The sequence below is a fragment of the Ornithorhynchus anatinus genome, chromosome 10 (assembly GCF_004115215.2).
Source record: "Ornithorhynchus anatinus isolate Pmale09 chromosome 10, mOrnAna1.pri.v4, whole genome shotgun sequence".
Lineage (NCBI taxonomy): Eukaryota > Metazoa > Chordata > Mammalia > Monotremata > Ornithorhynchidae > Ornithorhynchus > Ornithorhynchus anatinus.
Genome location: NC_041737.1, coordinates 48389779 through 48410917, shown reverse-complemented (window position 1 = coordinate 48410917; position 21139 = coordinate 48389779). Strand labels below are relative to the sequence as shown.

The 21139-nt window shown below is 51.8% G+C and overlaps 1 protein-coding gene across 2 annotated transcripts in view; it reads left to right on the top strand.

Moving 5' to 3' along the window:
* PLXNA4 (plexin A4) overlaps positions 1-21139 on the top strand; it is a 309259-nt gene that overhangs the window by 239584 nt on the left and 48536 nt on the right. For both annotated transcript variants that reach the window (XM_029073007.2, XM_029073008.2), the window contains exons 6-9: positions 13440-13563; positions 14037-14190; positions 15503-15602; positions 16470-16584. In XM_029073007.2, the coding sequence (XP_028928840.1) occupies positions 13440-13563; positions 14037-14190; positions 15503-15602; positions 16470-16584 (493 nt within the window). The remainder of the gene's footprint in view (positions 1-13439; positions 13564-14036; positions 14191-15502; positions 15603-16469; positions 16585-21139) is intronic.

Here is a 21139-nt window from a genome sequence, read left to right as displayed (position 1 = left end):
TCCCAGGGGTAATCATACAGACTTCCACTAGCACTCCAGGCCTGGGAAGGAGGAAGCAGCTCAAACTTCAGCTTTCTTTCTAGGAGGCTTCCAGCACTTCCACTGTAAAAATGCCAGCGACTGCTAGTGATGCAGCCTTGACTTGTGCCGAGGTTGCAGGTGGGGGAGGGAGGCAGTCCACGTGGCTCGGCGTGGACGGGCCCAACCTAAGGCATTGCCGAGATTTCCCTAGACACTCCAATCCTTCTGGGCAATGAGTGGATTTTGATAACAAGCTCAGGCTCTTGATTAGCTCTTAGCATCCAGAAGAAAGCAGGGCAGAGGGAGCTGGGTCACGAGGGGGGAGGAAGGCTAATGAGTTTGTTCACTGGGGGAAACCCAATGGCCTCGGGCCACGGGAAACCCGGAAGCGTCCTGGTCAGCATTTGTCGGACGTGACGGGCCATTTAGCTCGACTGTCAGTCTCCAGTGAAGCTTGAGGGAGTCGGTGATGTAGGGACTACAGGGTAGAGGTGTGGGGGATGTATGGCGGGGGTTGGGGAATGCATGGGGGCCCAAGATTGGGAAACAGAGAGCAGACTACAGGGTAGAGGTGTGGGGGATGTATGGCGGGGGTTGGGGAATGCATGGGGGCCCAAGATTGGGAAACAGAGAGCAGCCACAGATCCTCTTGGGAAGCCGAGAGAGGATGAAATTGAATACGCTCTACCTATTCTGCACCCTCCTGCATTTCCCAGGTCAGCCTCCTCCCCAGTGGATCATGTGGTTTTCCTCCTGGGGTTCGACCACAAGGAGTTCTAAAGCAGCTTGGCCTAGTGAAAAGATCACAGGCCTGGAAGTCAGAGGGCCTCGTTTCTAATCCTGCTCCCGCCACCTGCCTGCTGCGTGACCTTGGGCAAATCACTTAACTTCTCTGGGTCTCAGTTCCCTCATCTGGAAAATTCATTCAGTTATATTTATTGAGCGCTTACTGTGTGTAGAGCACTGTGCTTAGCACTTGGAAAGTACAGTTCAGCAACAAAGAGAGACAATCCCTGTCCACACCGGGTTTACAGTCTAGAAGATGGGGATCTGTTCTCCTCCTACTCACTGTGTGAGCTCCAAGTGGGACCTGATGATCTGGTATCTACCCCAGCACTTAGTACAGTTTTGGGTACATAGTAAATGCTTGACAAATGCCACAACTAATATCATTATCAGTTCACCATGCCCAGAGCCTATTTGAAAATCTTCAGCATTTAATTTCATCCCGATTTTCCTCTGAATCTGAGTGTCCGGGAAAGCAGAACTTGAAGAAAAACTCATCTTTATTGTCCCTCAGATAACTTGGCAGGTTGCTCACCGGCCAGGTTTATCCAGATCTCAAGTCAGTTCACTTAAGTGACAGGAAAATTGCTTGCTCCAGGGCTGCCCAGGCAGAATCTTAGTCCTAGGCCCCTCCCATTCAATCAATCAATGGTATTTGCAGAGCAGCACTGTGTACCAAGCACCAGACTAAGCATTTGGGAGGGTAGAGTAGAGTTGGTAGGTAATATTGCTAACCTCAAGGAGCTCACAATCTAGTTGGGGGGCAGGGGCAGGGAGGAGGACAAGGAGGATGACAAGGAAGAGGGCTCTGGAAATGCTTCCTCTGCGAACATTGTGAGTCCCCCTCGGTATAAGGGATTGATCTCCAAGTTCCTAGAGTTTTTCCTCTCACCCTCCTCCTCTCCTCCTCACAGCCTTTCTGGCCCCAGGGTCAAAGAGCTAGGACAAACTGGACAGGTTCCTGCTCCTCGCTCAGTGGACAGAGCTCGAGACCAGGTCTCAAGTGTGCTCTTGCCTTGGTGCTGGATAAATGTGCGTTCACATTTCTCCACTGCAGTCCGCAGGCCACGATCAATTCATTTTGAAACACCCAAGCTGGCAGAGTCAGAGCAAACTGGTATCATCGTCATCATCAATGGTATTCAATAATAATGGTGGTATTTGTTAAGTGCTTACTATGTGCAAAGCACCGTTCTAAGCGCTGAGGGGATACAAGGTGATCAGGTTGTCCCACGTGGGGCTCACAGTTTTAATCCCCATTTTACAGATGAGGTAACTGAGGCTCAGAGAAGTTAAGTGACTTGCCCAAAGTCACACAGCTGGCAAGCGGCAGAGCCGGGATTAGAACACATGACCTCTGACTCCCAAACCCGGGCTCTTTCCACTGAGCCCCACTGCTTACTATTTATTGAGCAGTTACTATTTGCAGGGCACTGTACTAAGCGTTGGGGAGAGCACTGTACCACAGAGTGGGTAGCTATGTTCCCTGCCCAAAACGAGCTTACAGCCTAGCAGAGGAGAAGATATAAATAAATAATTTGGAGACAGACATTAATATAAATAAATAATTTGTAATATATAATTTAAATGGCCCAGAGAGGCGAGGCTGGGTCTGCCAGCCGGTCGGCTATCCCTTCCAGGGAAATGCTACCTGGCCTAAGAGTCTCTCTTTCTTATTGCACTTTCTCTGTCTTAAAGTAGATAAAGGGAAAGAAAATCCTCCTGAAACACACCCTTCCCAGTAGAGTCTACTCTTCCTCCTGGACTTGGCCCCACAGCCAGCAGTACAGACGCAGAGGATTCTCCTTCCTTCTATGGACACCTTTAAGAATAGAATGAATTTCTTCCCACTGGGGGTGGTTAATTGTGCCAATACTTAGAAGCAGGGGGATGGATTAGATGACCTCTAGCAGGACCTCCTGCAGCTTCCCAGTTCTGGTCCCTCTGAAGCCCTGACAAGAATGAGACTGCCATCCGTCCCTTCTCCCTCAGGCAGCAGCCGGCTGGGGTCAGTCCCGGGGAGGACGGGCGTGACCCCAGCTGGACGTCACTCCTGGGGCTGGTTTTGAGCAGAAAGAGAAGCTGACAGATTCCACTGCCTTCATCACTGTTGAAAACTCCATCCGCTTCCTAAACACAGGAACATGAATCGTGGCTGGTTATTAGCAAAGCCAGAAAGGAGGCAGGCTCACAAGAGATGTTTATGATTTTTATCTTGACAGAATGTCTTTGGGAGGAAAACTATTAGAGAAGATCAGAGAAGCCAAGGCAGTGATTTGACAGATTAGGTTTTTTTCAGTGATGATTGGGAAGTCTTTGGAGGTCTCATAGCTCTGCACACAGTAATCGCTCAATAAGTAGAATTGATTGATTCTATTATCGTATGTCAGTCTCAGAGCTCCAACCTCAGTTTCCCCAGTTTGTGGACCCCAGAGTCCCGCACCCCAGGATCTAACCGAGAAGTGGTTGGGGGCAGCGTGGGCCTGTGGAAAGAACCCAGGTCTGGGGGTTGGCAGACATGAGTTCGAGTCCCACTTCCTGCCTCTGGCTCACTTGGTGACCTTGGGCATCTCAATGAAACTTTCTGAACCTGTTTTCTCTTCAGTAAACAGAGGATAATTATAATTGCTTTTGACCTCACGGGGATGTTGTGAAGATATAATAACTGACAAGAAAGCGCTTTAGAAAAATAAATTCAGGATATTGCTTTAGTGGGGGCACGGGGGTGGGCACTGACCATTAGTAGATCAGGATCAGCAGTATTTACTAAGCTTCCACAGGATGCAGGAGACATCTTAAGAAATGAAAAAGGGAGTTCATAGTCTAGTTGGGAGGGAAAAATAGATATAAATTTAGGAGTCCATGATGGAAAAGAATGAGAGACTTTATCTGTAAGCAGCAGACACAGGTAATCTGAGCAAAAGTCAGAAGACCTGGTTTCTAATGCCGCTTCTGCCATTTGTCTGCTGTGTGACCTGGGGCAAGTCACTTAACTTCTCTGTGCCTCAGTTTCCTCATCAGTAAAATGGGGATTAAGACTGTGAGCTCCATGTGGCACATGGACTGTGTCTAACCTGATTACCTTGTATCGACCCCAGCTCTTAGAAAAATGCCTGGCACATAGTAAGCGCTTAACAAATACCATTGAAAAAAAAGGCAGTCTAGGTGATTCTCAAGGCCAGCCCACTAGAGATGCCTGAGCCCTATTTCTCTATGAGATTCCCACTGCCCTCTTAACCACAACAGGGAAATAAAATCTTCTGTCATCTGGCCTAGGGAAAAATACTTATTAATAACAATATTTGTAATATCTTGGATTAGTAGAATCCTTTTTTTTTTATTTTCCCAAAGCACTTTGACTCAAATGAGCTCATTTTATCTGTACCACCTGCCCTGGGGCGTAGGAAGAGTGAGTAGGCATTTTTATCCCCATTATTCAGGTGAAGAAACTGAGACCCAAAGAGGTTCAGTGACTTGCCCGAAGTGGGGGGAGTACTCCCAGGATTCAGTCTGCCTTCATGCCTGCCCACTGGCGGCTGCCCATCCCGGTGAGGGGAGATCAGGGTAGCTGCCACTGGGGCCTGCAGAAGCCAGGGGAAGCAGTGATCTAGGTTCAAGTGACTCAGACATGCTTAATCAATCATATTTATTGAGCACTTATTATGTGAAGAGCACTGTACTAAGCTCTTGGGAGAGTATAGTACAACAGAGTTGGCAGACACGTTCCCTGCACACAATAAGTTACATGTTCCTATTGTCCTCTGCTGCCCATCATGCCCTACCCAAAGTATCACGGCTAGGACGGATGGGGCCCCTGAGGTGGTCACCCCAAATTGGTTCTCTTCTAAGGGTGGCCCTGGTGAGGATCCCAAACGTGATTTGTGTTGTAGGGGTTGAGATTGAACCTGAGGGAGAAACTGTGAATGTATTTTTGAGACTTGGGACGAAGCAAGTTGAAAGTCAAGGAAGTACCCCTGATATAACTGATCTTCAGGGTAGATCGGCTCAGTAATGAATTTGAACCCGTCCGGGTAGGGGAAGTGAGACTGGGGAGAGGAGAGAGAGACAGAGAGAGCAAGAGAGAGATATCTCACCATCAACCAGCTCTTATCCTGACTGGATCCCTTGGAAAATGTCCCAGACCTTGGGTAGGCCTTGACAATCTTTCAGGCAGTGAAAGTCTGGGTCGGCTCCTCTCCCTTTGGTTCTATTTTGTTGTTTTTAATGGTATTTGTTAAGCGCTTGCTCTTGCCACACACTATACTAAATGCTGGGGTAGAAGCGAGATACTCAGGTGGACACATTTCCGAGGCACCCTGCTCTTCTGTCCCTTCCCACTGCCAGGAGAGCTCACCACTTCCTGTCAAGCCCTGTGGAGATCCGATGGGAACCAGGGGAGGATGGGGCCAGCGGGTGGTTGTGCCAGAGCTCCCGTACCTGCTGGTCTCCCCAGATGCCCTTTCTGTCCAGCTCCGATTCTCCTTGTCACTCTGTCACTCTGGCCTTGTCGGGCTCCTAGCTGCAAGGTGATTTCAATTCCATTTCTGGCTCTGGCACAGCCTGGCAGGAACAGGGGACCCTGGGAGACAAGATGGCCTTACGGCGGCGAGAGCAGGGAACGTGGAGCTGAGCTATTTCCTTCCAGCAGGATGGGCCTGCCAGGTTAGTCCTGTTCTCTAAACAGATCAAGGCAGTTCACTGTGAGGGGGATAGGAGCTGTGGACCGATCGGACACACAGTCCTGCCTCTTTTGGGGGCACCGTCAATCAATCAGTGGAATTTATTGAACACTTACTGTGGTCAGAGCACTGTATTGAGCACATGGGAGAGTTTCCTGTTGGCTCAGCCATAGTGTTAGCTCAGAAGGGAGTTACAGTATTCTGTTCTCCAGCCCGGTAGAAGTTTCCTTCCTTTGAACTTCAGTTTTTCCCTCTACATAATGGGAAGAATGACCCATGCTCCCCTTTCCACTTTTCTCCCCCTGGCTCCCCGCCAAGATCACGGGGAGAATCAATGAGATGGTATCTGAAAAACTCCTGGAGAAGGAATGGAGGGCAGGACCATGATGAGGGATTATGATTTTCAGTCAATCACAGGCATTTATTGAGTGCTTATTGCATACAGAACACTGAGCCAAAGGGAAGGTGAGTGATATTGTTTGAGCCTAGGGAGGAATACCATTTGGGAGGTGATCAGTGGTTCTGCTCCATTCCACCATGCTTAGGACCAACAGGAAGGATCTGATAGGATTTTGTTCCTTGGCTACAACGATGGGGAAATTGACATCATGTCTGAAGGAAGGATGTGCAGCCTGGCAATGGAGACAACTGTCTGAGGTGGGAACAGGGCTGTCAGTGCCATGGGGAGATGCACCCAAAACACTTTCCCCTCCCGGCCAGCTTCAGGCATCATGCTGTTTTTAATAACTGTGGTATTTCTTATACACTTACAATATACCAAACACTGTACTAACCTTAGGGAAGCTACAACGTATTTTGATCGAGCATTATCCCCATTCCACACTTCTGGACAAAATTGTTAAAAAAAAAAAAATTGTTAAACTAATAATAATTAGGGTATTTGTTAAACACTCCGTGTTATGCATTGTACTAAACTCCAGGAAAGATACTCACATCACAGTCCCTGTCCCTCTAGGGGCTTACAGTCCAAGGGAGAGGGATAACAGGTATTGAGTCTCCATTTTACAAGTAAGGAAACTGAGTCACAGAGAAGTTATAAGTAGCCCAGGGTCACACAGAATGGTAAAAGAGAGAGGGAGAACAGGTTTGTGCCACCCTCAGGCTATGTTTGTTGAATCTGTGAAGCAGTCTGGGGTATCATCTGAGAACGGCATAGAGGAAAGAGCAAATCTACTCGGCCATCACGAGGACCGCAGGAACCCAGGCCAGACAGTCTGTCACCCCCAGATGCAGCCGCCGCTGACCCCAAGTGGAGGCCCAAGCTTGAGGGGGAGTCCTGGGCTCAGTGATACTGACCAGGACCGAAGTGCTTACGCCTGGATAAAGTGCACAGTTAAAGCTGATCGGAATCAATCAGGATAATTGTCAGGATGGGTGGCAGGTAATAGGAAATGTCCTGCTCGTTACTGGGTGGTTTATCCAGTAAATGGATTCGCTTTGCAGCAGCCTCGGAACAAATGGGTGGACCCAGTGCGTTGTTCAGAAGAGCCGAATGGGATGGAATGGATTCACAGCCAGGTTCCACAACCAGCCGAGACACTTAGGGCAGGGAGCAGAGTCGGGGTTCTCTGCCCGATTAACCCAGAGTTTGGCCTGAATCAATCAATCAATTAGTGATACCGAATACAGAATGCTTGGGACAGCACAGTTGAGCAGGTAGGCAGGATGCCTGCCCTCAAAGTGCTAACGATCCAGTGGGGAAGCTTAGTGTCCCGAATGGAGCGGGCAGAAGCTGTCACCCCCAGTCCTGTGGCAAGGCAGTCGGGCCATGGGTTGAGAGCCAGGCCTCTGGGTTCTCTCACTCCATTATGGACTCCCTCTGGTCCGATGGGTGGTCCCGGGAAGGACCCTACGTCCCCAGCTGTTCAGAGAGCGGCGGCCTGGGAGTTGGAGAGCATCAGTGTGGATCCTGAGAGAACCACCCTGCACCTGAACTGCATCCCGGCTGACGCCAGTCCCGTTTCTAAATTGAAATGCGTTTCCCTGGCTAGCGGGCCGGGAGTTAATATCTCCATCACTGTATTTAGGAATTAATTTCTAGGGAACTTAATCACTATCTTTTCCCCCTCTTTCTTTCACCCCTTTCCTTCCTTCCCCCTCCTCTGCCTTCTAATTTTCCACTTGGCTGGGAATTCTCCAGCAGTGAAAGTTCAGACGGAGGGGAAGGCTGAGGTAGCTGCTTCATTAGAGGGGATAATCTCATAGGAACCACTGACTTGAATAATAACACCTTGGCTGAGGCTGAGCCGATTCTCACGCCTTCTGAGCCCTTCAGCCCTTATGGGCCAGTGGGGCCCGGCAGAATCCGACCTGGAGCTTGGGAAGGCAGGGTGAGCCAGGGCAAAGCCCAGGTGGAAGCATCAACTCTTGGGACCCCATCCTCAGGGGCCTTTGAAGAAGCTACCTCTCCTGAACACTCTCCTAATAATAATAATAATAATAATTGAGGTATTTGTTAAACACTTGCTTTGTAAACACTGTATTAAGCACCGGGTAGATAATCAGACCAGTCCCTGTCCCTCATGGGGCTCACAGAGAGGGAGAACAGGTATTGAGTCCCCATTTCACAGGTAAGGAAACTGAGTCACAGAGAAGTTATAACTCACCTAGGGTCACACAACAGGCCTGGAATGGAACCCAGGTCCTCTGACTCCCTGTGCTCTTTCCACTAGACCTCGCTTCTGCTCTCCCTGCTCACTGCCTTGGGGAGATGGGATAGATTGGGGGAGGAAGGGGCAGCTTTCAGGACTGTTGTGGTCAGGAGCAGAGGACAAGGGGAGGTCTGCTCCCCTCTGAGCCTCTGTTTTTCCCTCTTGAAAATGGGAAGAATAACATCATCACACAACCTCACCCTCTCTTTGTCCAAGAGGTTTGAAGTCTTTAGCCTTGGAGATTCTTGGGAAAAAACTGCAAAATCAAGAGAAGTGTTTCAGGGGATGATTATAAATTTATCTTAGATCACTCCCTGTTCCCACCCCTCACTCCTTACAGCTGAGCCAATAGGAATGCTCCATCCTAGGTGCTACACCTGACTGTGAGCCCATTGTTGGGTAGGGATTGTCTCTATTTGTTGCTGAATTGTACATTCCAAGTGCTTAGTACAGTGCTCTGCACACAGTAAGGGCTCAATAAATACGACTGAATGAATGAGTCAGTCAATCAATCAGCAGGGTCCCAAGTCTTCCCCTCCCTCTTTGTCACAACAATTCTGACTGCCAATATTTCTGACCTCCTCCCTCCTGGCCCCTAGGAGTAGAGCAGAAATGTTCTAACAGCCCTGGCACTTATCTTAGACTTGATGTGCCTTCCTCCTGTAGTTTCCTGGGCCCTCTTAGAGCTTTAATAAGAAAGCTGGGACGCTTTGGGGAGTCCATTCATTCCAACAGACCTGTTTCCTTTCTGCCATTCCACAACTTCCCCCCACCCGGCTGGGCAAACCAAAGTCTTGGATTAGTTCAGCCTCTGTTTGGCAGATTGGGTGAAGTCTGGGCCTTTCCCCAGTGACCCGATTTGAAGGGGGTGGCAGCAGGAGAAGGGGGAAGGCTGCAGCCTGGGGAGTTAGGGGAGATGGGATGGGACAGGATGGGTAGGGAGGAGCTTCCTAGCCAGGGGCTGCCGGCTCCCTTGGCAAGCAAGGACTTCACCTTTCCTCCTCTGCCCGGAAGCATTAGTGCCCTGACCTGATCTGGCGGAACAGTCTCTCTGACCCTCAGTGGCAACCAGTAGCCATCCGAGGCAAGCTGGGAGTCAAGAATGGTAAATTCCAGGGTTCTCCCCCTCTGCCTGGGCCGGGTTCCCCCTCGGGGCCAGCAAGAGGCCCCTCCTGGAGTCAGAGGGCAGAGAGGAAGTGCCGTTCAAGCTTAGAGCTGTGCTTGACACATAATAAGCACTCAACAAATCCCATAATAATGATAATGATCCAATTCAGGCACTGGGGATGGGGATCGTCCCACCCCCACCCCCATCCCTTGTCCCCGCTGTCTCATCCTCCTCCCATCCAGGCCCCCTCCCACACGAAAGCCCGGGACTCTGGGGTCACCTTGGAAGGTGGGGCCGAGGGTCCTCACTCCCCAAGCTGGCCCGCAGGGCCGTGAAGGACAGGGAGCCCAACCCCAGGAAGTGCAGCTGGATGCTTTAAATACAACACCTGCAAATATTTCAACAGGCTGGAAATAACCCCAGCCACTTCCTCGACTGTCTGCTGGCTCCTCTGGTCTCCGGGCCCACTCCCGACAGCTGGTGGGGGCAGGGGGCGAAGTTCAGTCTGAGAGGAATACCATTCTCTCCCTTCTTAATTTGATCAAAGACACTTGGCAGGCCCGATGATTGCACTTGGAAATGGGAACTTCAAAGTTGGGGAGACGGTGAATTATTTAAGCCGATGCTGGCTTTTCTGGCTGGCCGTTAATGGACCTAATAACGCTATTAATAGCGTCGTCTGTTGCGGGCACCCTGGAAAAGTCCATAGCATTAGCTTAATGGCTGAAGGTAATGGAGTCCGCGGCACCGGAGCCGGCCTGTTAAATTAACTCCACGGAACCTTCGACAGCAGCCCGCCTTGCCTCCATCAATCGGGAGAGACAAAACCGGGGAGGTGACGGAATTAAAACCTGACCCTTCATCTTGTGGGATGGGAGCCAGTCACTGAGGAGGGAGGGAGAGAGCAAATGAGAAAGCAAGCACCTTTGGAGCAAGTTGTAGACCAAATCCTCCAGCCAGTCAAGACACGCTCGGGGGTCTGGAAGATGGACCCCGGGAGGAATGAGGGTGAGAGGGGAAGCCAGCAGGACACTGAGCGTGACTTTGCAGAGGACAGATGGTAGAAAATCAGCTTGGGTTACAGCAGGAGGGATCAGGAGTAGATTACGAAGTCCTAAAAAGTAGCCACCTGGCAGAGACATTCCCTAACTCATCCCTACTGCCCACTCCAGATTTCCATCACCTGTCCTCAGGCCTTACTTAATTGCCAATTTGCATATTCTACTTCATTCATTTTTGCTTACTTTTGTTACCAGTTGTAGCTTTATTTTGTGCAAATCATGATCCCCTGATGGGATGGGGCTGGGCCTTCTTCTTGGTACCTCTACACTATAAACTCATCTTGGTCACGTAACATGTCTACACCAGCTCTGCTATATTGTACTCTTCCAAGCGCAGTGCACATGATAAGCACTCAATAAATATGATTGATTGGTTGATTTTTCGAGCCAAAGTGCCTAGCCCAGTGCTTGACAGTGAGGATGATGATGATGGTGATGAAGGGTGTTCTAGTGGACAGATGCTGACAGACCAAGTGAGGTTGGGAAATTCCTTCCGTGGAGACCTTTAGAAACGGGGTGGATGGATGGGTGGGCAGATGGACGACTGGCCGGCTGTAGGGATATATGGTTTAGTGAGTGGATTGGAGGGAGAGAGGAAAGATGACTTCGGAAATCCCTCTAACTCTAGTCTTCTTTCAGTAAGATCCAATGAACTGGACCTCTCACTGCTAACTCAAGCCAGACCGAATCCTTGTCTTCCTCCTGTTCTTTTCCGAGCCCGGCTGCCCCATCATCACAGGACCCAGGCCAACGAATTGCCCGCTTCCCAGGCAAGAAGGCTTGCGGACACTTCCAGGCTACTGCCCTTCTCTTTGTCCACCCAGTCTGTTGAGTCCATTGGCTCCTCCCCTTTGGCTAGCCACAAATATGCTCCCAAGCCGCCTCCTGGCAGTGCCCCCTTCCCCCGCCCACCGGGCCCACCCCCTCCGGTAATCCACTCAGTTCTCCAGTGCCACTTCCGGAAGCCCTCCGTGACACTGCTGTCTCTGTAACTCCCAGGATTCCCTCTCTTCTCTCCCCCGTGCTCTGAAGTGTGTTTTCCAAAGTGCTTCCCCATGGAGCTCCTTTTCCCAAGTCTGCCTATCCTGTCTGTCTACTGTCCGTCTGTCCCTGATGTGTTTGATCAGTGTTGACTGCCTTTGATCGAAGGCTCCCAGAGGGCAGGGACTAGCCTGTTCTAATGAGTCAAGCTGTTAATTGGCAATTAACATGGCTTACCAAGAATTCCATTCTAAACACTGATGCTGGACTTACCATCGAGGAAAGAACCTTCATCCTGAAGCTTCCTGCACATGGGAATTGATTTTGATGTCAGAGAATTGTCCAGTGCCTCTCACACTCTCTGCCCCTGACATTTGGGTTTCCATCTATGTACATCATCGTGTCTGTGCTTAACGGGGAGGGAGTAGGAAGAATGATAATTATGGTATTCGTTAAGCCTTTCCTATGTGCCAAGTACTGTTCGAAGCACTAGGGTAGATACAAGGTAAGCAGGTTGGAAACAGTCCATTTCCCTTATGGGACTCACAGTCTTGATCCCCATTTTACAGAGGTAACTAAGGCCCAGAGGAGTGAGATGATTTGCCCAAGCTCCCATAGCAGACATGCGGCAGAGTCGGGATGAGAACTCACGACCACTGAGGAAGGAAGCCGGGCCTCAATGGGATAATGGGGAAGCGGCATGGCTTAGCGGAAAGAGCACGGGCTTGGGAGTCAGAGGTCATGGGTTCTAATCCCAGCTCTGCCACTTGTCGGCTGTGTGACTGTGGGCAAGTCACTTAACTTCTCTGTGCCTCAGTTCCCTCATCTGTAAAATGGGGATTAAGACTGTGAGCCCCACGTGGGACAACCTGATTCCCCTATGTCTACCCCAGTGCTTAGAACAGTGCTCGGCACATAGTAAGCGCTTAACAAATACCAACATTGTAATCCCTGCTCCGCCGCATGTCAGCTGCGTGACTTTAGGCAAGTCACGTAACTTCTCCATGCCTCAGCTACCTCATCTGTAATATGGAGATTAAGACTGTGAGCCCCACGTGGGACAACCTGATCACCTTGTATCTACCCCACCACTTAGAACAGTGTTTGGCACATAGTAAGCGCTTAACAGATACCATTACTACTATTATTATTATTATTATTAATGGGGGTGGGGCCACCCCCCCAGCTCCAATTCCATCCATGGTGAGAGGCAGCCCGTCTGCCAAGAAGGGGAAGAATCATTCTCCCCCTTCCTACCTCTCTCTCCTGCCCCCCTCTTTTTATTTTTTTCATAAGCATTTGTAAAGTATGTGCCAGGCACTATACTGAGCCACTGGATAGAGAAAAGCTAATCTGGTTGGACACAGTCCACGTCCCACATGGGGCTCACAGTCGGAATCCCCATTTTACAGATGAGGGCACTGAGGCATAGAGAAGTGAAGTGATTTGCCCAAGGTAACACAGCAGACACGTGACAGGGTCGAGATTAGAACCCAGGTCCTTCTTACTCCCCGGCCTGTGCTCAGTCTTTTAGGCCATGCTACTTCTCTTTCTCTCATTTCCTCCATACTGTCTTCCCCACACTAAGCTGGGGGCCACTGCAGAGCAGGGACAGATATCTAATGCTGATGCTGGTGGGAGTAGAAGGCGGAGAGGGTGGTCCCGGGTGCCAAGCCGCTGCCTGAGTTCGGCTGGGCCAGCCACTCGAGCTCACCGAGGAAGTGGCTCGGAGGCAGCTCTGGCCTGGTGCTGGGACTCGCTGAGAAAAAGGAGTCAGATTGGGGCACGGCAAACCGGGCAGTTTGGGCCCCGGGCTCGGGTCCTCTGGGCCAGGAGGGTGCTCGCCCGCCAGGTCCTGCACTCTGCCCACGAGCTCCTTTCCTTTCCTTTCCTCTGTCAGTCATTCAATCAGTTAGTGGTACTGACTGCAGTTGCTGGGGCTGAGTGAGCCCTTTCGGAGGTGCCTGACTGAAGGTTGAGTCGGGGGGAGAGGACAGCCGTGGAAAATTGCTTGTGGGGCTCCTGTAGGCCTCGAATCCCTCCTTCCTGGCTTACCCAAGTCGAGGACTTTGACTTTTCTACTTCTGAGTCCCTCACCCACTACCCATTCTGTCCCCACTACCCCTGACAGGTGCACCCGGAAGGAGCGCTGTGAGCGGTCGCGGGAGCCTCGCCGCTTCGCCTCCGAGATGAAGCAGTGCGTCCGCCTGACGGTGCATCCCAACAATATCTCCGTCTCCCAATACAGCGTGCTGGTGAGGAGCTGAGGCGGGGGCATGGGGGCCAGGGGTTGCTCTCTCGGTTGGCGGAGAGGGTCCTGGGAGTGGGAGCGAGTGATCAACCTGAGGGCTTCTAGCTCAGAGTGTCTGCACCTGAAGCACCTAGCTCTCTGTGATGGACGCCTTGTAAATCCCTGGACTTTAAACATAGTGCGTCCGTCTGTCTGTCTGTCTCTTTTTCTCTTTCTCTGCCCTTTATCTCTCTCTGGGGATCTCTTTTAATTTTTCTATCTCCTCTTCCCTCTTCTTCTCCCCTCCTCCTCTTGCTTCCCCCTCCTTCCTTTCTGCCCCTTCTTCCTCTCTCCTCACTCCTCTTTCCTCCTCCTCTTCTCTTTTCCCTCATCCTTCTTCCTTGTCCCTCCTCCTTCCTCCTTTCCCTCCTCCTTTTCTCTTTTTATGTTTGCATTCCCTTCTCTCTGCCCCTCTCTGCCTCCTTCCTCTGCTGCCAGCTCGTCCTGGAAACCTATAACGTCCCAGAGCTGTCAGCCGGTGTCAACTGCACCTTCGAGGACCTGTCAGAGATGGACGGACTGGTGGTGGGCAACCAGATCCAATGCTACTCCCCCACGGCCAAGGAGGTGCCCCAGATCGTCACCGAGAATGGTCAGTAGCCCCGTCCTCTCCTCCTTTCCTATCGCAGACCTATGGCCACAGCAGTGAGGGTGGGGCGGGATGGAGCCAGAGGCCTCTCTCACCTGGAGTGATTTAGAAGAGGGCCAGAGTACTGCTGCCCTCTTCCTCCACGCCATCCCTCCCTCCCTCCTGGGGAAGAAGCTGTAGTGACGTAGCTGTGCGTGTGCGGGTGTAGATTGCAACTCCCACTGGAATTGTGATGAGTGCGGCTGTAGCTGGGAGGAGTCGGGGGAGGTGGGATGAGCCGAAGATGAGGAGTGCAGCCTCTCCTCTGTCGCTCTGGGCACGGCAGACTAGTACCCCTGGGTTCAGCCCCTCCTTAGTGGAGCCACAGATCTCAGTCTCGTGGACCTCCTCCGCCACCGTTCCTGGCTCTGCCCCGCAGATCCCACTCCTGGGGCCCCGTCAGCCAGGAACAGCGGGGGCTGTCAGAGCCGGCGATGGATGGGCTTGCCTCGGCCTGATTTATTCCATGTTGTTCCCCCAGTTTGGGCCTGCCAGGCTCCGTTCGCGCTGAGTGATTAATGCAGCACTCAGAGAAGGTGGGGAAACAGAGCCTCTTAGAGGACCCCAAGATCCACGCTGGGGATTCGGCCCGGGCCTTGGTGATGGGCCCCTGGCCCCCCACAGCCCCAGGGGCTGGAAGGGTGGACTGTGTGGAGGGAATGTTTGGATGTGCTGATGGACAGATGGTCTGAAATGGACTATCAGAGGGAAGGTTAGGGATATCAGATGGTTCATTGGTGAATATTTTGAACACTGTTATCTCTGAGGGAGCAGAGACCTTGGTTGGGTGGGCCATTGGGCTAACCCTAAATTGACATCCCTTGTTTCCCCCGGCCTGCTGTCCGTGGGGAGAGACTGCCTGGGTTTGTGTTTTTGGGAATGTCTGAGGGCCTGGACCTCAGGGCCATCTGAGCACCAATAAACTCCAGGGTTCCCTCACTTAAGGCATGCAGTTGTGCTTGTGTGTGTGTGTGTGTGTGCCTGTGTGTGTCGAGGAATGGAAGAGCCATTTCAGAAGAGGCCGGCGACCCTCTCCCGGTACCTATGTAATGGAAGTCCTGTTGGGGTCTATTTGGCCTGCAGGGTATTCCTGTGGGGCTTGGGGGCCGCTGTGGGGGGCTGTGCCCCTCAGGAGAACTGAACGGGGAGCCATCTGCCCTGCCCCCAGCCTGCCTGGGGCTGCGGCCCACTGGACCCCGGCTCCCTTCCTGAGGGGTCATAAAAGCGACAGTTTAGGTGTCCTCTCCTTATCTTTTGCTGCCTCTCTGCTATCCAGGGGACCACCATATTGTCCAGCTGCAGCTTAAGTCGAAAGAGACCGGCGTGACCTTTGCCAGCACCAGCTTCGTCTTCTACAACTGCAGCGTGCACAACTCGTAAGAGCCCGGCCCCTGCCCTCCTCACCCCCATCATCAGATATTCCAGCAAAACCGACCTACTCTCTTCTCCCTCTGGGGGTTCATGGAAGTTCCCAGGCTTTTCCTTTGAGCGTTCACCACCAGTCCTGCCCAGCCCCTAGGACAGAGAAAAACTATCACTGTGAGAGAATGTGCTGTGGTTGATGGGAGGGGAGAGGGGGCGCTTCCCTTTCCTTTCACCACCCCAGAGGCTGCCAGGCCACTGGCCTTTAGCCCATATGCCCAGAGCCAGAACTAAGTGGGTTGGCCAGAGAACAACCTTTGTTCTGTTTGTGTACTCATCTGAGCAGGAAAGACTGTTTGTTGCAGGAAAAGGGGGGTGGATAGGTTTGGGGCTGCCCTCTGTTCCCCAAGAAGAAGTGGCAGGTGGGACCCCCATAGGGCCCAAGCTGGGGTAGAAACTGGCTTCCAGTTTCAGTTCCTCACTGTACACACCGAGTCATTGGGAGAATCACCTGATTCACCATGCTGTGCCTCAGTTTACCCATCCGTGGACTACCCCTTCAGTTCTCCTCTCTTTCCCAGAGTCCCAACCCCCTCCCTGCCTCTGGCACCTCCAGACCCGAAACATTCAGCAAGATAAGGAGCCCCTGGGAAGGTAGGATCACTTTGCAGGCTGCCAGATTCTGTTCCCTGTTGGGCTCGGTTAGAGAGCAGCTCTCTCCCCCAGCCCGGGCAGCACCCGTATCGTCCTCTGGGGCAGACTGAGGCATACCTCCCACCCACATGCTCTCAGACCCAGCAAGAAGCTTGTCCGCTGACTCCGGTGCTGCCGCTGATTCCCTTTTCCTCCTCCTCCTCTTTCTCCTCTTCCTCTGGGTCCAGGTGCCTGTCCTGTGTGGAGAGCCCCTACAGATGCCTCTGGTGCAAGTACCGGCACGTCTGCACCCACGACCCCCAGACCTGCTCCTTCCAGGAGGGACGTGTGAAGCTGCCAGAGGTGAGAAAGCGGTCTGCAGCAGCCTCCGATCCTCCTCCTTTTCCTTTCCCTTTTCTTCCTCCGGTTGGAAAGTTATTCTGGAGGGGGCTGGGGAGCAGTTAGGCTCCAGGGGCTAGCCCCATGGGGTCTATGAAGCCGGAGGATTTTGCAGCCTGGGGTGGGACTTGCTAAAGAAGGGCTGTGGGGCATGGGGGTTTGGGACAGGTGGGTCTTCCCCGTTTTGCTCCACGGTCTGGGAAAACCACCACCTTCAGCCGCAGTCAGGAACGTCCCACAGGGCACTGGGACTATACTTCTGGGAAAGGAGCCTGGCAGGTAATTAATTATATCCAGCCTGTGACAGGTTGTCCAAACACTAGGGAGAGGAAAAACTTTGAATTGCAGCTCTGTTACCTCCTCTCCTGCCCTTGTGTCCCAGTGCCATCCCTGGCAACTTTTCTACCCCCTTCTCCACATTCCACACTCACCCTCCTCACCCCACGTTCCGGTACGATTTTCTTTTTTAACTTTAAGTGATAGCAGGTGCTCAGGGCAGACTGGCCGCTGCCACCCGCTTCCGGCTGGCAGTCGGGCTTCCGGCCTCAGCCTGAGCCGTGGGAATGGGGACCAGGCAGGAAGGGGGCTGGGGTGATGACATTTGTGTTCCCCGCAGCGGTGGTCACTAGGGTTCAAGTCCGAGCAGCGGGGAGGGGTGAGACCAGGAAGGCTGGAGAGGCAGGACTCGATCCCTGGAGATGAGAGGTGGAGAGGGGCCAGAGGAGGAGGAGATGGGGAGGAAATGCGCTCATCTCCAGTGATTGACTGTTACGTCGAGTCTGGGCACGTGGACGCTGAGATTGGTCAGCAGTTGGTGCCGGCAGTATCCCCGATGTACACCTCGTGTGGGCTGGCCCGAACTCACGCTTTGCCTGTGGGCCGCTTCGGCTGTTATTTGAGCAAGACCTGGGCCGATGATTTGGGAGATGGAGGGGGGAAGAGGGCATTCACCAAACAGGAATAAAGGTGGGAAAATTCAGCTTTCGGTCCAGAATTCAGTCCCTTTAAAAGAGGAGAGCTGGTGGGAGGGAAAAGGGCTTGGATCTTGAGAGTTTGGGACAGGAAGCACTGTGAGCTCAGAAGTCAGGAAGGAATCTGTTGCCTGCCTCCACCAAAGACAGGGCAAGAGAAAACGGGCTTCGGTGAAGCAGGAAAAATTTAGCTAGAAGACCAGGTTAGAATTCCCGATGATGGATGGTCGGGCACCTTGGAAGTGATAGATGTGAAGGGTCGCCCATTTCAGAGCCCAGGGCATGGGTTCGATGCCTCACAGCTTGAAGGCGGGGCATTGGACTAGATGACCTCTCCAGGCCCAGGGACTACTGCATCCTTGCAGCTTTGGACTCGTTGTTTCTCTTCAAACAGCGAACATGAGTCGGTGGCATCTGAGATAAAGGCCTTTTCAGACCCATATCAGTGTCTCCAGAAATGGTGTGTCTGCCAAGGATTTTGTGCCTGGAGAGACCCAAAGAATATCAAGTAAAAGTGGAAAACAAATGAGTTATCTGCTGGATTTCAAAAGCTCCTAATCATTTAATTACCTTGAAGGGAGTTTTCATCTCTCTCTGAGCTCTCCTTTCTTATTTGCTTCTCTCTCTCAAATGGGTGATTTTCAGTATATGAAAGAGTTTGCATCTGGTGCTCAAAGAGGAGGAGAAGAAAGCCATTCCTTCTGTCCCCTGGCTGTACTACAGTTTGGGGATGGACAGGCTCTGGCAGAGATTCACACGCAAGAATGTCCATTGGCCAGATGGGCCCCAATTCCTGCAACCCAGCCCTGGGCACAGCTCTTGTAGGCTCATGGTGGGCTTGCATGGAAGGAGGGAGGGAGAGAGAGGAGAAGGGTGGACTCTTCACCTGTAGCCAGGCAGGTGTGGGCTGGGCGTTGGCAGGGCCCCGGCAGCCCCTGTTGGGGACAGGGCTTCGGCAAGGGGCTTGGACTTGGATGTGACCCCCTCCCCCCATTATGGATGCTGGGCTGAGGGCAAGCAGCTGCCCGATTCTGGGATGGATGGTGTTGGCCCATAGCTAGAGGCCCTCAGGGCATCCTGCCTTCCTGGGCTGAAAACTTTCCTGGTGTGGCCTCTGGGTGTGTGTTGCCTCTCCACTGGTGCTCCCTGCATGCCCATATTTTACCCAGCCTGCCGGCTTTGGGCATCTGGACCGTGTCAAGTAATTGTAAGCTCGTCGGCAGCAAGGAGTGCGGCTACCAACCTGACCATGTTGTGTACTCCTAAGCCCTCAGTCCAGTGTTCTCTACACAGTAAGTGCTCAATAGAAAATGATAATGGTAATTATAATAATAATAATTTTGGTATTTAAGCGCTTACTACGGACCAAGCACTGTGCTAAGTGCAAGGGTAGATACAAGACCAGCGGGTCCCACATCGGGCTCTCAGTCTAAGTAGAAGGGAGAAGAGGTATTGAATCCCCATTTTGCAGATGAGGGAACTGTGGCCCAGAGAAGTGAAGTGACTTGCCCAAGGTCACACAGCAGGCAACCAGTGGAGCAGGGATTAGGACCTAGTTACTCTAACTCCTGGCCTGGGCTCTTTCCATACTGCTTTTCATATTGCTGACTGATTGATGTGGGACTTGGGGAAAGAGCTGGCAGTGATGACTTGCTAAATCACAGCCCAGATAATTCAATCAGTCGTATTTGTCGAGCATTTACTGTGTGCTGAGCACTGTACTGAGAGCTTGGGAGAGTACACTATAACAGTGTAGCAGAGTTGGTAGACCCATTCCCTGCCCACAATGAGCTTGCAGTCTAATAATATTATAATATTATTTTTACCATTATAAAACCCCACTCCCTCATCCAAGCAAGTGGACCTCGGGCAAATGACTTCTCTGTGCCTCGGTTCCCTCATCCGTGAATTGGGGATTAAGACTGTGAACCCCACGTTAGACAGGGACTGTGTCCAACCTGATTTACCGTGTATCTATCCCAGCGCTTAGAACAGTTTTGATCATATATCAGACTCTTAAGAAATACCACAACTATTATTAACACTATCATTATTATTATTATTGTTATTATAAGCAGAGGCTGGCTTAGATCTCTGGAGCTAAAACTTGAGAAATGGGCAGGTACAGGAATGAAGGCAGCAGAGAAAGGAGAGGAGTGAAATGGAGGGAGGCACACCAACCCCATAGAGAGTAGTGATGGTGGGGGTGAGGAGTAATAATCTGTCAGTGATATTTACTGAGTGCTTTCTGTGTGCAGAGCACTGTACTAGGCGCTTGGGAGAGTATAATACAACATAGTTGGTAGACACGATCCCTGCCCACTAAGAGCATTATTTATTAAGAAGCCACCAGGTATAATGCAGTGTTATAAATGTTTGGGTAGTATCAAACGAGCGAGGGACAAGTTCCCTGCCAGATCAGTTGTTTAGTCTCTTGCCTGACGGTGTCCCCGTCCCCAGGTTTTCATTTCCACTCCATTCCAGGCTGAGTGGATCCAGACAGAATCTTATTGTTAGACACTGAATGAACCTGCCCGTTGCCTTTTCATCTCTAGGAAGACACCATCTTGTGTCCCCGGCCAGTTTTCCATCTGCCTGTGTGTATGTGTGTGTGTGTGTGTGTGTGTGCGCGCGCGCGTGCCCGGCAGGGGAGGGTTCGGTTTCAGTATTGGCTTTGTTTATAGTCATGGGAGACATTGAATTTCCTCTTCTTTCCTGGACAAAGAACTCATTCAGGTGGAATTATTGGCCTGGAACAGAGGGACTGGGTGATCATGATTATTATCATATTAATAATGATTATATTCTAGGACAATTTCCTATATTACAGGTCCAATACACCCTTGGCTTTCACATGCAGAGGGATGTTGGCTAGGTGCCCTCTGTACCTTGAGAATCCCTCATCGTCCATTCCAGGAGGGAGCCCCAGCTGCTTAGAGGGCCCAGGAAGGCGCCAAGCTGCCTCCAATTCTGGGTCTCTCGCTGCGATGTTGGGGGGTGCTACCCAGAACCCCTTAGGGCACGCTGTCCTCCTCCTCCCCGGGCCATGCTCCTCGCTCACCTGGGGTTCTACCCCAGGGTTGCAGCCCACCAGCACCTGGGGTAGCTGGAGGAGGATGAAGAAAGATGCACTGAGCATCTTCCCCATCCTGATCCTTCAGGTAGCGCTCCTTATGATATGAATGATGCTGATGAGGAAGGTCAGGTGAGCTTCTCTGCTAGATCGTAAACTCTTTGAGGGCAGACATTGTGTCTGTTCACCCTATTGTACTTCCCCAAGTGCTTAGTATGGTGCTCCCCACCCAGTAATCGCTCAACGAATAGCACTGGTTGATTGAATGTTGGATTGAGAGAGGGAAGGAGGGACAGTGGAGAAAAGGAACTAGAAGCTCAGGCTGAGGGGTCCGGGTGGCCCAGGGATCCATCCCTGCTTTGCCAACCTTTATCCTGAGTCTCATGTCTGCTTGGGGGTCTGCAGCAGCAGAAGATGTTGAGGAAGCATCAAGCCCTGGGGTGGGGGTGGGGGTGCTGCACAAATCCCCGCTTTC